The sequence below is a fragment of the Pyxicephalus adspersus genome, chromosome 7, assembly GCF_032062135.1.
Source record: "Pyxicephalus adspersus chromosome 7, UCB_Pads_2.0, whole genome shotgun sequence".
In the NCBI taxonomy this organism is placed as follows: Eukaryota; Metazoa; Chordata; class Amphibia; order Anura; family Pyxicephalidae; genus Pyxicephalus; species Pyxicephalus adspersus.
This window is the reverse complement of record NC_092864.1, coordinates 14,182,260-14,196,269: the sequence shown is the minus strand read 5'-3', so window position 1 is coordinate 14,196,269 and position 14,010 is coordinate 14,182,260. Positions and strand designations below refer to the sequence as shown.

The 14,010-nt window shown below is 39.8% G+C and overlaps 1 protein-coding gene across 1 annotated transcript in view; it reads left to right on the top strand.

Annotated features, from left to right (window-relative positions):
* SYNGR3 (synaptogyrin 3) overlaps positions 1-12,796 on the top strand; it is a 43,529-nt gene extending 30,733 nt beyond the window's left edge. The window contains exons 3-4 of the mRNA XM_072417535.1: positions 5,875-6,017; positions 7,033-12,796. Coding sequence (XP_072273636.1) covers positions 5,875-6,017; positions 7,033-7,242 — 353 coding nt within the window. The 3' untranslated portion in view covers positions 7,243-12,796. The remainder of the gene's footprint in view (positions 1-5,874; positions 6,018-7,032) is intronic.
* The last annotated feature ends 1,214 nt before the right edge of the window (positions 12,797-14,010 follow it).

Below are 14,010 nucleotides of genomic sequence, written 5' to 3'. Positions count from 1 at the left end.
TTCAGTGTTGGGACCTTTACTGTTTAACATATTTATAAAAGATATAGAGTTTGGGATCAAAAGTACAATTTCTGTGTTTGCAGATGACCCCAAACTATGTAATGGAATTAAGTCCATACAGGATGTCTATAATCTACAAACAGACCTGGATGTACTGTTTGATTGGGCAACCAAGTGGCAAATTACATTTAATATAAATAAATGTAAAGTTATGCACTTGGGGGTTAACAACATGCATGCTTCATACTGCAGAGATAGAGACATTATCCTGCCCCTGTACAAAGCATTGGTCAGACCACATCTGGAATATGCAGTCCAGTTTTGGGCACCAGTTCACAAAAAGGACATTGTGGAATTGGAGAGAGTGCAGAGAAGGGCAACTAAACTAATAAAAGGAATAGAGGAGCTCAGCTATGAGGAGAGATTAGCTGAACTGAATCTATTCTCGCTTGAGAAGAAATGTATCGGGGATATGATCACCCTGTATAAATATAAAAGATGGTGCATATAGAGAACTCTCTTCCCAACTATTCACTTTGGGATCATTACAAAAGAAAAGGGGACATTCTTTGCATCTGGAGGAAAAGAAGCTCAAGCTCCGGATAAGGAAGGGATTCTTTACTGTACAGTCTGTGAAAATGAGGAATCAGCTCCCTCAGGAAGTAGTTTCAGCAACTACTGTAGATTGCTAGAAGCACAGAATATAACCGGGTATTAAAACAGACCATTGATCCAGGGAACATCTGATCGCCTCAGGGAATTTTTTTCCCCTGTTGGAGCAAATTGTACCAGGGGTTTATGAGCATTCCTAGTGGTTGTTTTTTTTCACTTGTGGTTGAACTTGATGGACCTGCCTGCTCACAGTTTTTCATTAATTATTACATTTTATTAATGTTTAAGTCAGCATACCAAGTACATCAGTTAAAGCTTGATTTCTTTAGAGAGCAGCCACAGTCTGTAAAGAATCCTATTCACTGCCAGCATGATGTAGAGCAGGGGTCCCCAATCCCCACTAGTGGGCTGCGGCCGTCTGACAGGTGCTCTGGCTCTGACAGGTGTCTGGTCAGGAGAAGGACCCCGCTTGGAGGGGGGGGGTGCACCGGCTAGAGCCGCGGACCATGTCTTCCATACGCATCGCAGGAGGAAGTTTCCTCCCCTCTGGGTGAGTCCATGCATTTAGTGGCCCGCAAGCTCCAAAAGGTTGGTGACCATTGGTTTATTAAAGATGCAAGCTTTCCGGATGACTCCAAGTGGTCCCTATAAACACTTTTTATCAATTGCATAAAAAAAGAAAAGTGAAATTATATTTTCACAAAGAAAAAATTGAGATCAAGTGACGTCCCCAATTAAACATGCTTATGCTTATCTGTCTGTTCTAATGTATTTTTTAAAGTACAGTGAGCTGTGCACATTTTACAACAGATCATCATCCTAAATATACTGTTAGTTTTCACAACAAATCAAGCAAGATCTCTAGATGAACAGTTTCTCGACGTGTTTCGCGTAAACTAAGTTCGCTTCATCAGGTGATCTAGAGAATTAATCCTTCTTTTCCCTCAACTTCAAAGCACAGTACGGGCGTTCCTTTAAAATTTGCCTCAGAAGTCAAGGGAGACAGGTCACCAAGCAGCTAAACCCGGAAGCATCATATACCAAATGTAAATATGTTGTTAACAATCCTCATACACCTTGCTCACAGACGCTTTGGACCTGAATGGTCAAGCTGAATACTTCACATATTGGCTGTTACCGCTCAAAATTCCACTGAATACTTCCATTGCCTCCAGGTGTGATTTCTGGGGCCAATTTTGCAGTAACGCACATATATTTAGGAGGGTGATCTGTTTTAAAATTATTTTATTACAAATAATAACAATACTATTTTTATTGTTTTAAATTTATTTGAAGTGCTAAAATCTTTTTTGCTGCCTAGAAAGTCCCATATATGGTTTGTTTTATTTGTCTTACGTGTCACTATGGCTTGTAGTGGCTGTGACTCAGTCGCTCGCTGTTCACATTGTCGTAGGCAGTGTATGCTGTAATTATGCTTTGTTTGCCTATTAGCAGAACGTAAGCCCAGAGTCTCTACTCCGTAGTTGGCATTAAGGAGCGCATGTTCTCTCTATTGCGGTGTTTTGGAACACAGAGTTATTACTAATTATACCCTGAGCAGAATCTGGACCCTGCACTCTCAGCTCATTGTGGAACATATAATGAGTTCCTTAACGTCTAATAGCTGCAGCGGTGAGCCAGTGCTCTCAAGGCCAATTACTGAGAAGTAGACAGAAAGAGGTAATGGCAGGAGAGTTCCTTTAAAGAATTTTAAAGTGGACCTGAACTCACACAGTGAAGATTTACAGTCCCATAGGAAATATCTAGAAATCATGTGTGACCAAGCCACTGGCATAGCTACAAGGCTCTGGACCCAACCAAAATTTGCTTAGGGGCTCCCCTGATCCCACAACTCTGCACCACTGCTATTAGTCTTCTAGATACAGATCTATGAACCCCAGTGCTAAATTTTTACAAGGAGGCTACCATTTAGGACATGCTTCTTCACATCAGTAATGCTTCTTTCAACAGACCACCCAATAAATATATATTACCCCTTTAAATCATAGCCATAGCTTCTCTTTTTACATTGGTGACCCCAACTTCACATTAGAGTCCCACTTTATATTAGTGACCCCTTTACATCACAGTCTTCTTACATCAGAAACACACATTTGTATTTGGAGCCCTTGCAAGCCTAGATCTTCAGCAGTTCATCTGCAAGTGTAAATTCACCAGCTGTTGAAAACAGAGCCAGCAAAGAAGATCTTATACTACTGTCTTCCATTGCTGGGCTCTGACAATGTCTAAGAGTGAGCCAGGAAGAAGAATCCAGTTGTAGAAGGTCTCCTCTGTCAGATCTATGCACCACAGTGTCTGACTTCACATTGGTCATGAAGAAGGCACCTACAGGTCATATAACGTAACGGGACTGATCTGGATTAGGACCTTTACAACCACTGGTCCTACACCATTACATTAGGCAGTACTGTAAAAGATTCATCTGTTTTCTAGCTTAAAAGCTTTATCTGTACAGCGGAAGATCTTCAAAGCCCAACTAGTCTTAGGAGGTTTGCAGAACTTCAGTGCTGACCATTGTTCTCCTAGTTGGAGAGAAAGCTATACCTGAGGACCTGCAATGCAAGGATCTCACCGAATCTGCTCAAGTCAACTTGTGGATCTCTGCTTTGGACAATGTAGGTAAAGATAGAAAAGAGGAATGCGAGGACCAAAATTGCAGCCAATCACTGTAAAGTGTTCTGTATCGGTTCAAGTATATGTACTGATAATTTTTACACACAAGTGATGTGCATCATAAATAGCTCAACACTGGTGGCAAACATGTAGGAGAAATCTTTATCCGCTACAGCTTTCTGCACTGAAGGGAAATAGGAGACATTGATGATGCTTCTATACAATGACATATAGGATCATGTGTATGTCATCCTGCATTTCTTTAGGAAGTGACAAAACTGCTGCAAATCATGAATTACTGTTGCAATATTGTGAACTCTCTGCAAGTTGTGATGGAGAAACGAGCATACTGACCGGGTCAATGGGTAGGAAGTGGGGCTGGACAGGGATAAAAGCACTAAGGATTATGTGAAGGGTACCATAATGGGACACACTGATTGCAGTGAGAAAATATTTTACCTGTATATATATCTGCAAAATTCTCATTAGATTGGAGTCATCCATCAGCAGAAGTCAAAAGCACATCAGCTCTCAATATTAAATATGATTTCCTACCTCGTGATTCTGAATTCCCAACATTGTCATTTCTCTATAAAGAATTACAAAGAAATATGTGGTTTTAATACACGTTCACATTTCCTTTTTCTAACATTGCTTCACAGTGAAGTGAAACTTGCAGTTATTTATCTTCCTGACATAATTAGATATACCCTTATCTGCAGCATTCTTCAAGATTACATGTGAATACATATGCAACAGTCCTACAGCCAGATTCCAAAAGCTGCAAGATGTAATGAAGTTTTAGTATACGGCAATGTTGGGGCAATCCATTAGGAAGAAAAGCGCAAGACAATAATGTTTTATTTTGGGTATATTATTACAATTATTAAACATAAGGCAGAGCTGTACATTAAATAGGGGTTGCAAATAACAAACAATGCACAAGTTTAGAACTGACAACAAAAAGAAAAGGCAAACTAATATTATTACACAGTATTTATATAGCGCCATCATATTACGCAGCGCTGTACAAAGTCCATAGTCATGTCACTAACTGTCCCTCAAAGGAGCTCACAATCTAATGTCCCTACTATAGTCATATGTCATTAATGTAGTCTAAGATCAATTTAGGGGGAAGCCAGTTAACCTAGCTGCATGTTTTTGGGATGTGGGAGAAAACCCATGCAGACACAGGGAGAACCTGCAAACTCCATGCAGATAGCATCCTGGCTGGGATTTGAACCTAGGACTTAGCGCTGTAAAGGTAAGAGTGCTAACCCCTGAGCCAACATGCTGCCCCCAACTATTACCCCACTCTACTAACAGTCAGGGGCAGATAGATAGGTGCATGGCAGTCTATTCCACTAATGTACAAGTACCTTGCACAAACTGTGCAAAGACAAAAGCAATAAGATTCATTTGGATTGCAGTCAGCAGGCAGGGTGTCCTTATTGGATATATTATACAGGGGAGCATAATTTAGAGGTTTTTATTATTTGCATGCATTGAAATAAATGGAACGGGTGAAATGAAGGTGAATTGGGCTTTAAAACACTGTAATAAATATATAATATTTCAAGTGGACCGTTTAGGGCACTTTTAGTCATTACCACCTTCCTCTTTGTTGCAAAAATAAATAAGATTTCTCTTTTTTTTTCTCCCAGCCTCCTGGGATATTCATGTCATTTAAAGAGGTTGCAGGTCAGTAAGTCCCTGGGATTATTTTGCATCTGGATCAGTATCAGCCAGGTATAAGGAGACAAATCTCACAATAACTCTGCAGTAACCTGGAGTATGTGACATGAATGTCCCAATAGGTTGCAGACAGCTAAAGGTACATCACCAGCACAAATTAGAAAATGGGTGAGTGCGCAAGCTAAATTAAACTATTTACAGATCACAAAACAATAAAATGTTTTGGTAAATGCGTAACAGAGAGGAATGTAGGAGCAAATGACAAAGTAAAGAATACTAAAAGTTCTGCTTTAAAGTGACATTACAGAAATAATGACTGAATAGGTATGAAAAGGCAAAAAGGAAAAGCAAAAAGAACTAGACAAAATAAACTAAACTACTCTTAATGTACCACAGCCTTAAAGAACTACCTCTAAATGATGGGGGATAACAAGAATAGGTGGATGGACACACCATTTGTGCAGACGAATGTGGTTCGTCAGGGTCTTAGAAGCCCATCACAGTAGATGTGGCTAAACCTGATATTGGAACCCCATTGAGCTATAAGGTGGCCCAATGGACAAAGTGAAAAATGGAAAGCATTGGCAATGATGCCTCAACCATGCACTTGGTTTGTTACAGAGTATAAAAATTGATATCTATCTATCTATCTATCTATCTATCTATCTATCTATCTATCTATCTATCTATCTATCTATCTATCTATCATACATATAATGGTAGGGGGTCTTTTTAGCTGATAATTAGTAGGTGGCTATGTGCCATCCAAGGCAAGAGCTTTTGTTGGCTATGTAAATCTGGGCTCCAACCTCACTTCTATCCACCCTACTATGGTCAATACAAGAACCACCATTTACCATGTTGCCTATGTTTAATATTGGCTATTACAGTACACTACTGTCTCACTGATTGGTCTCTCTGTGCCTTCAACAGCATTGTGGGCTTTTCTTTGGTTCGTATGCTTTTGTTTCCTGGCCAACCAGTGGCAAAGGACGCCAAAATCCCCCGCGGTGGACCAAGCGGCCGACGCGGCAAGAGCTGCCATCGCCTTCTCCTTCTTCTCTATCATCTCTTGGGTAAGATAAGGACCATTGTTCAGGTTTTTTCAGCAATCGAATGTGACTGCTCTAGCATCTGTTAATATGAAAATTTGTTGGAATATTATTATATAAAAATGTACTAATGTCTGATTTGTTCTTAATGCAACAATAAATATTTTGACTATAGCCAAAATTAGGCATTTTGGTTCATAAGAAGATCAAATCCAACTTGTGCAATTTTACGGACATAACCTTTAAGTTAGCTTCATCCACTGTTTTTTTGGTAGAGGGATCTTTTGCCCTATTGCAAAAATGTATTTTTAGTTATGGATAGAGTGAAGAAGGATTGGACCCTCTTCTAAGATTCTTATGCTGTTTGTATCCCTACCTGCATGGCTTTTGTGGTGCTGACTCCATTTATTATGTGGTAGTGTAAGAAAATGTGCTGCAGGACAAAGCATAAATGGGCACAGCAGACATTGCTCTCTATGCATTGTCAGAGGTCTTTGTGTCTCTGTACCTGGTGGGAAGAAGGCCTTAATTTTTCAATGTGACACTGCTATGGGGTAATTCCCTTCACTTTGGAGAGATTTACATTTAGTTACTACTTCTACTACTACTAATACTGTCTTTGAAGTAGGAAGTGAAGTGGGTGCAGGCTGCTGCTCAGTTAGTTAGCTGCACAATTAGTACCAATATGCCTGATTTAATAAAGCTCTCCAAGGCTGGAGAGGATACACTTTAATCAGTGAAGCTGGGTGATCCAGCAATCCTGGAATGGATCTGGTTCAGGATTCCAAATATTTGCTATCAAATAGCAAATGGCTTTGAAGAAATCTTTTCCAAGTTTGCTGGATCACCCAGCTTCACTGATAAAAATGTATCCTATCCAGCCTTGCAGAGCTTTAATAAATCCAGACCAATGTTTTAGATCCCTAAGACATGTCACCTATCAGGTTTTCTAAACTCATAACCAATAGAATTAGTTTGAGCCTATCTTGCATGCCATGTCCTCACCCCATACTAACCCTAAACCTAACCTTACCTCCAGGTTGTCGTGTCTGTGATGGCTTACCAGCGATTCCGCCTTGGAACTGACATGTCTCTCTTTGCCACGGATCAGTTTGGAAGTGGACCCAATGGTGGATATCCAGGCTACCCAACAGGCAGTGGAATTGAGAGCACGGAAACCTATCAGAGCCCTCCTTTCACTGAAAATGCGGACATCAACCCCACGGGGTACCAGGCGCCCTCCTACTGATGGAGAGGAGGCAGCGCGGATGTTTGTATGCAGATACAGCAGGTGTGCTGACACAGTACAGAGTATGGAATGACTAGCGCATTCTGCTCTACACTTTCTATGTGTTAACCAGTGCTGGATTTTCTTCCTGTAGTTCCATGTACAGTGCACTCTGTACTGTGATATTGATTGCTTGTTTGTGATATCTTCGGAAAAGGGTTTATTTTATACTTTTTTTTAATTTTATTCTTTTTTGAGACTAAGTGTTCCCTCTAAGGTAGACCCACTCTCATTCAAACGTGGAGGTTGCTTTGGTGTAGCTAGGAGCAGCAAGAATGGTAGACAATAAAAAGAAAAGGTTTGACAGGGTACCAGATTACTATATAGGTGCCATATAATTGCTGATTATTAGCAAAAAAAAAAAGTCTGTTTACACTTTTTTGACTAGGTTTCAGTTAATAAATGTCCACTGGTTTTTTAGATGATCCTGATCGAAGGTGCCAATATATCAGGGCTCTAATACCACCTTATATGTTACCATATCTGTCAGGTGTGGTATGTAACGTGGTTGGATAAGTTGGTTACAAGATACATACTTGAACATGTGACAGGACCTATTTGTCCATGAATGGGACATTTGGTTTCAGCTGACACAAGAACCTAAAGAAGGGTACTTAGACACCTCTGACCTAAATGGTCCATGGGACCCAGAGCTTAATATACCATTATAGACTCTCACACATAGATGTTGGAGCCAAGCCACAGTCCCTGGCAATGCATCTTTTTTATTGGTGAGAAAGTCATTAAAGAATAAGAGGAGGTGTTGCACATTTGGAAACAAAAGTTTGTCCCTGTTTGTCCGTCCCTGTGTCTAGTGACCTTTGTTTTAAAGTCCAGGTGACATTTTGAGGGGAGGACTCACAAAAGTGAACACAGAAAGTGTGCAATGATTTGAGGTCGCAGAATGGAAAGTAGTGCCAATCATATAGAACTTTTACAAAATGTTAACGGTACAATTTTGTGCCACATTTAACACTGGCTTGGGTGGCATAAAAAGGTGGAGATTCCAGGAGCTGTATTAAAATGCATGGTCTGCTAACCTTGTATTTACAGTTAAAAAAGAAACAAGATATTAGAAGAAGAAAGTAAGAGTTACTCACATTACACCTGGGTCCTCTATTCACTCCCTGTAGCCAGAGTTGATATTACTGGGCCTTCCCCTGAGGTCTTGAGAACATTGGGAAACTCAAACCTGATGGAACATGATGCAAATGCATATCTTTATTGAGAATTCAGATACATAGCTTGCTTAGGATCCAGATAGAAGGTCCAGTGACACACATTTACTTAGCCATGCTTGGTTGAAAATGGGTATTGTGTTTTTTTCTGCTTTTGTTTTCTTGTTTAACTGAGCTTTTTCACGTACGAAAAGGGGGCTCTAAAAAAATAGTAGAGAAACTTGCATATTGATGCAACATCCACTTTAAGGGGCCAAAAAACTTCATGTTCTATACTGCAATGGTATGCCAACTTTACCAACCTGAAAAGATCCATTGATAGGGCTTTAGTATTTAGCATAATGGTGAAATGAGTATCTGGTGACTTTAAGTTTGGACATATGCTTCCCCAGTTCTGCGATGGTTCTGTCCACCTCTGAAATGAAGAATTTGAACATTATAACGTGCCAAACCATAACAGAACCTTCCAATATGGTTCTGTGCACTTGATACTTGAATCTCCTAAATACCCAAAGGGCATTTCTGGGTACCCTAGTTTATAACAAGTGTGGTGTAGCAAAGGAATAACTACATGCAGATAAAAGATCATTGTAATTCCTGCTTTTTCAGCCATTTTGTGCCTCATTAATGTCACTGAAAATGAATGGATTTGCTCCACAGTACTTCAGCCAACCTAAAAGCCCAATCCACTGTATACAATGAGAAAAAGTTACACTAAAGTGTCAACTAATATTGAAATGACATGTTTTACAATTAAGATTGGGTAAGACATGAAGAACTATCACTCAATTTGGCCAAACTGAGGCCATTTGATGGTCCTCTTGTCTACGGGTGCCAGCAGGATACCAAAGACACCCCAAGCTGTCTGATCCTGGGGGAAAATAGCGATCAGCCAGGTTGGACATTTTTGTCTGATTTCTGTTGGTCCCAAGCTGGTCCTGGAGGTCTCTGGTTACCATTCCTCTTCTTGCATGCCATTACTAATACATACATGCTTGGATAACTTCATGGTTATTTCAATGCACAAAGGTCCCAAAAATAGTTTATTTCAAGGCTTTAATAAATCTTTGGAACACTGGTGATCAGATCTCTGCCCTGCCAACCTGCTTCACCCACATGCCATGGTAACTGTGTATAAGTCTCACTTTCTGTGTTCCGTTATGGAGAATACATCAAGTTGAAAGTGGCAGCAAGGCTCCAGGGGGAGCAAAGGTGGAGGGCTATATGTGGGAGATTTCACTGTGGGAATCCTTTATTCAAACAAATTGGTATGTGACTCAACCTGCAAGCCTCTACCAAAACAAAAATGTTATTTTTAAGTGGTCTGACCCTTTAAATGAAAACTATAAATTGTCCCGCTTCCTATCCCCAGGCAGCTTTAAAGATAAATGTAGCAAATCTTTTCGTAGATAGCAATATAAGATTGACTTTTTTGTGCTTCTTAGAGGGAACACTGAACATTTTCACAGTGCAGGAATTATTAATTAAAAGCAGCCTGTATATCATAAGAAAATTTCTGTTCACATTGAGTATATGTGCCTGTCAGATCATGAGTGTTTGGTGCAGAGTACCTCTTTTTAAAATATTTTACTGTAAATCAACAGAACAGTTTCGTAGCTTTGTCCCCTCCTAAAGTAACAGAAGAACAAAAGAGTACAAATGGGTCACCTTGTACAACTGTAATTAGCAGATATAAAATACATAACAGTGTGATCAAAATTAATGAATATTGCTATATTTTGGCCATAAAGAAGCTGTTATACAACCGGTTATATATTGTTCTGAAGTATTGTACTCTTAACGGGTTTTATCACTTTTAAAGTAGACATTGCTTGAATCTTCTCCGTGCACAGAACGATTACAGCAGCTATGAAAAGTAATGACCAATATAATTGTACTGACCTTCCTGCCTATGTGAAATTGCATTACCACCCATTGTATTGCTACTTACATACTGCTATAACTGACCAAAAATGATTGCACTTGGCTAGCTCCACCATCAACCTCCTGGAGCCCCTCTTCCCCAAGTCTAAAAGTTCCAGCATTGCAAAAGTCAACTTTTTTGGTTAGGGCCCGGTATAGAAGTACCTCTTGTTCCCCCCTCTTGGCACAAAGGTAACTTGGCTATTGTTGCTTCCCCTGACTTTTTCAGTGGTCTGTACATATTATTCTGTATATATACAGAGGATTGTCAGAGACCCCAGACATAATACAAGACATGGCCTGGAATTGGGGACTGAATTCAGACTACAGTGGGCATTTAGAGACTAGGGACATATCACAGATCTATATTTTACTAACCAATGTTCCCATTCCTTGTACTGATTACAGGTTGGTCTCAAAGGGCTGAATGTGGATTTAAGTCCTTAGCTGGGTACCAGAGCCAAAGAATGGATGCTGTGAATTTTCACGAATGGTCAAGTTACTTTGACTGCTGTTGGTTGGGCACTTTATGTTCCCCTCTCCCCTCATTTTCTGTACCAAGTATTGAAGGGTAGGCCAGCTTCATTGGTGGTTCTTGTGCCTGTGTACCCATAAACCCTACCATACTCAGAACTATTATGAAAGCCAATAAACTATTATCTTGGACCTAACTGTCCTGAAATCACCCCATACATTACTTTTAAGTAGCTTGGAAGGACATCAATGTCAGATAATGACCACATAGCAATCTTTAGGAATGTGATGATTGGGCTTGTTGGATCTGCTTAGACGCAGAGTACAACAAACATCTTAAACAATACGCAGTGGGATATGCAACATTTATGTTAAAATCAAACTGTTTCTTCATTGATGTACAAATAATGAATATTAGATTTAAGAAAACACACTCCTGGGGGAATAATTACTCATACATGATTCCCTATGAATCTGTAGCTACACAAGGTGGAAGGATAAATAGATGTGAATCTCTATGTCCCGTGAATAAGTTCACTAGATGTCATATGTGACTAGAGAAGGACCAAAGCTTCTCAAAATCTGAATTCCCTTCTAGACAATGCCAAGAATACTGTTGTTGAAATGTTTACATAAAAAAGGTTTTATATTTGTATATGTTGACCAATATAATGATCCAGATGCAGAATTGGAAATTTATTGCAGAGTTTTTTAGCAAAGAGAGACACCTAACCTTCTAATTCCTATTTCTTTAATTTCATTCTGAATAGAGCAGGAAAGGCATGAAGCCTCTTATTTGTCCCCATTACAGAGATTTATATTCCTTGGTGATCAGGCAGGTAAGAGATTATAACAGAAGGGACATCACCTGCCTCTTTCTGCAATAACAACCTACCTGATCATCTATTTTTACGTTAAGTTCTACTTTAAGAAATAAAGATGGTCTCTGAATATCTAGTTGGGCACATTTAATATTCCCTATACTGGTTGTGTTGTGTCAGAGCTCCTGGACATTTTATACTCTTAGCTTGAGATTGATCTACCTTTAGATGCAGCCTCCAAGCTCCGAAAAATAAAAACCTAACAGCAAATGTAACTCTTCCCAATCTATTGAACACTAAAAATGGGTGGAAGGCTTTAAATTGGCCAGGAGATGGCTCCTGTATAATGCTGCACACCTACAGAATGTACAGCAGGTTGACTATGCTAAAATTGACATTAAAAGACAAACTGTTGCAGTTTGGTGAGGGCAGTTTGATGTATTTGTAGATAAAAAATATCTAAACACAAAAACAAAAATATAATACATTACAGCTTACATGTCTGTAGATCCTAAAATTAAGAAATGTATCTGCCACATCTAGGGACTGGCAAGCCAAAATATATTCCATTTTTGTTTTAGGGATTAGATAAACTTTAAATCTGAGCAGGACAGGAGACACCCATTATTTTAACAACTTAACTTCCTTAATTCTGTTCAAACAGACAAATAAAAAAAATAGCAAATAGCATAGAAATTCCTTTGGTCAGTTTCTAGCATTTGCAGCTCATATTCCTTTACACGTCAAAGTCTCCCACCATACCACACCATGAAGAACTATTTGTCTATAGTAAAACCTTTTTTTATGTATATTCTCAACACAACCTTGGCTTGCAAACTGCCTCACCAGGACTTCTTGCCAAACCGAATTGTCAGCAGGCCTCTGCACCGCTTGGGTGAGGCTGTTTGCAATTTTGTTGATTATACAGTACCATGTGTGTGTTTGCGTGTGCCTGCGTGTCTGAACAAAAGTGACATGTTTACAATTTATCTGTATATATTGTTATCTCCTGAAAGAACAATCTGTGATTGTGCGTTTTCAGTAGTGTTGTGTCGAAAATGTAACTTGTTTTCTGTACATTACGGAATAAAAAAAAAATAAATAAATGGAAAGAAACAATCTCTGTTATTTGTATAAAATAAAATATAATGCAGCAGCAATTGCTCACAGTACTTCTGTTGTGATACAAGATGTTCTCCATCTTCTGGATCAAATTTTAAAGGGTTGTTAACATAGCACCTTGCAATATTAGCATATTGAAGCAAAGAGCAGATGTCATGTCAGCACTACTGTTTGGGTCCTCTTCTGGCCTAGGGAAGTCCTCTGCTCATGCAGATTGGCCTGAAGACATCGAAACAAGCAAGTATAATAACAAGTTTAGCAATGTTGGATTCCTGGTCCCCTGTGGCACTCAGTGGTTCCTCCTGTTGCCTATGTTACTGCACAAAACAGTAGTGATATGGAGGTTTGTGACATCCCCAGATTTTTGGGCTTTGAAACAGAATATGGTCTATGCCAGAGGCAGGCAAACTGCGGTCTTTAGGCCGGATACGGCCTAGCCAGTATTCCAGTCTGGCCTAACTCCCCTCTAGTTATTTATTGTTGGATCCGGCCTAATTAAATTGTCCCATTATCGCATGTTCCAGCGATATCATCGAGTTTGCGCACAGTAACCCCAATTACTATGCCTAAAAAACAGAAGCAAGGCGCAGCTACCAGTATCCGGAAGGTTGACCTCGAACGTCGTACCTTCAACCCCGAATGGACTGACAAATTTTTCTTTGTCCAACACAGCAACAAAGCCGTGTTTAGTGTGCACCAACAGCACTTTCAAGAGGTCAAATCTCAAGGGGCATTTTGATGCCAAGCACGCACACATATAAAGAGACTTCCCCACGGATGAAAGGAAGACTGAGACTGCTTGCTTGCAGTCACGGTTGGAAAAAACCTGTCCTTGGACACCTTGTTTCTTCTGGCCTAGTGTGCCTTCTTGACCTAATGATGGCCTAGAAAAAGTCCAAAAAGTTTGCCAACCCCTGGTCTATGCCAAGAAAGTTTAGGCCAGCATTTCTCAAGAAGGGTTCCATGAAACACTAGAGTTCCGCCAGAGCTTGCTAGGGGTTCCTTGTGCAATTTGTGCCAATCAGCAACTCAGTGTAAGTGTATCTGAAAGGGTGACCTTCTTACCAATGGCCACTATGCTAGCGTGCTGCAAGCTGTTTATATAGCAGGGGTTTCCCCAATGTTATAAACATTGAGAAAGGCTGTTGTAGTGGCTTATTGTTGGAGCTGAACTTAGAATGGCATTACAGTAAACCTTTGCGGTAGGAAAT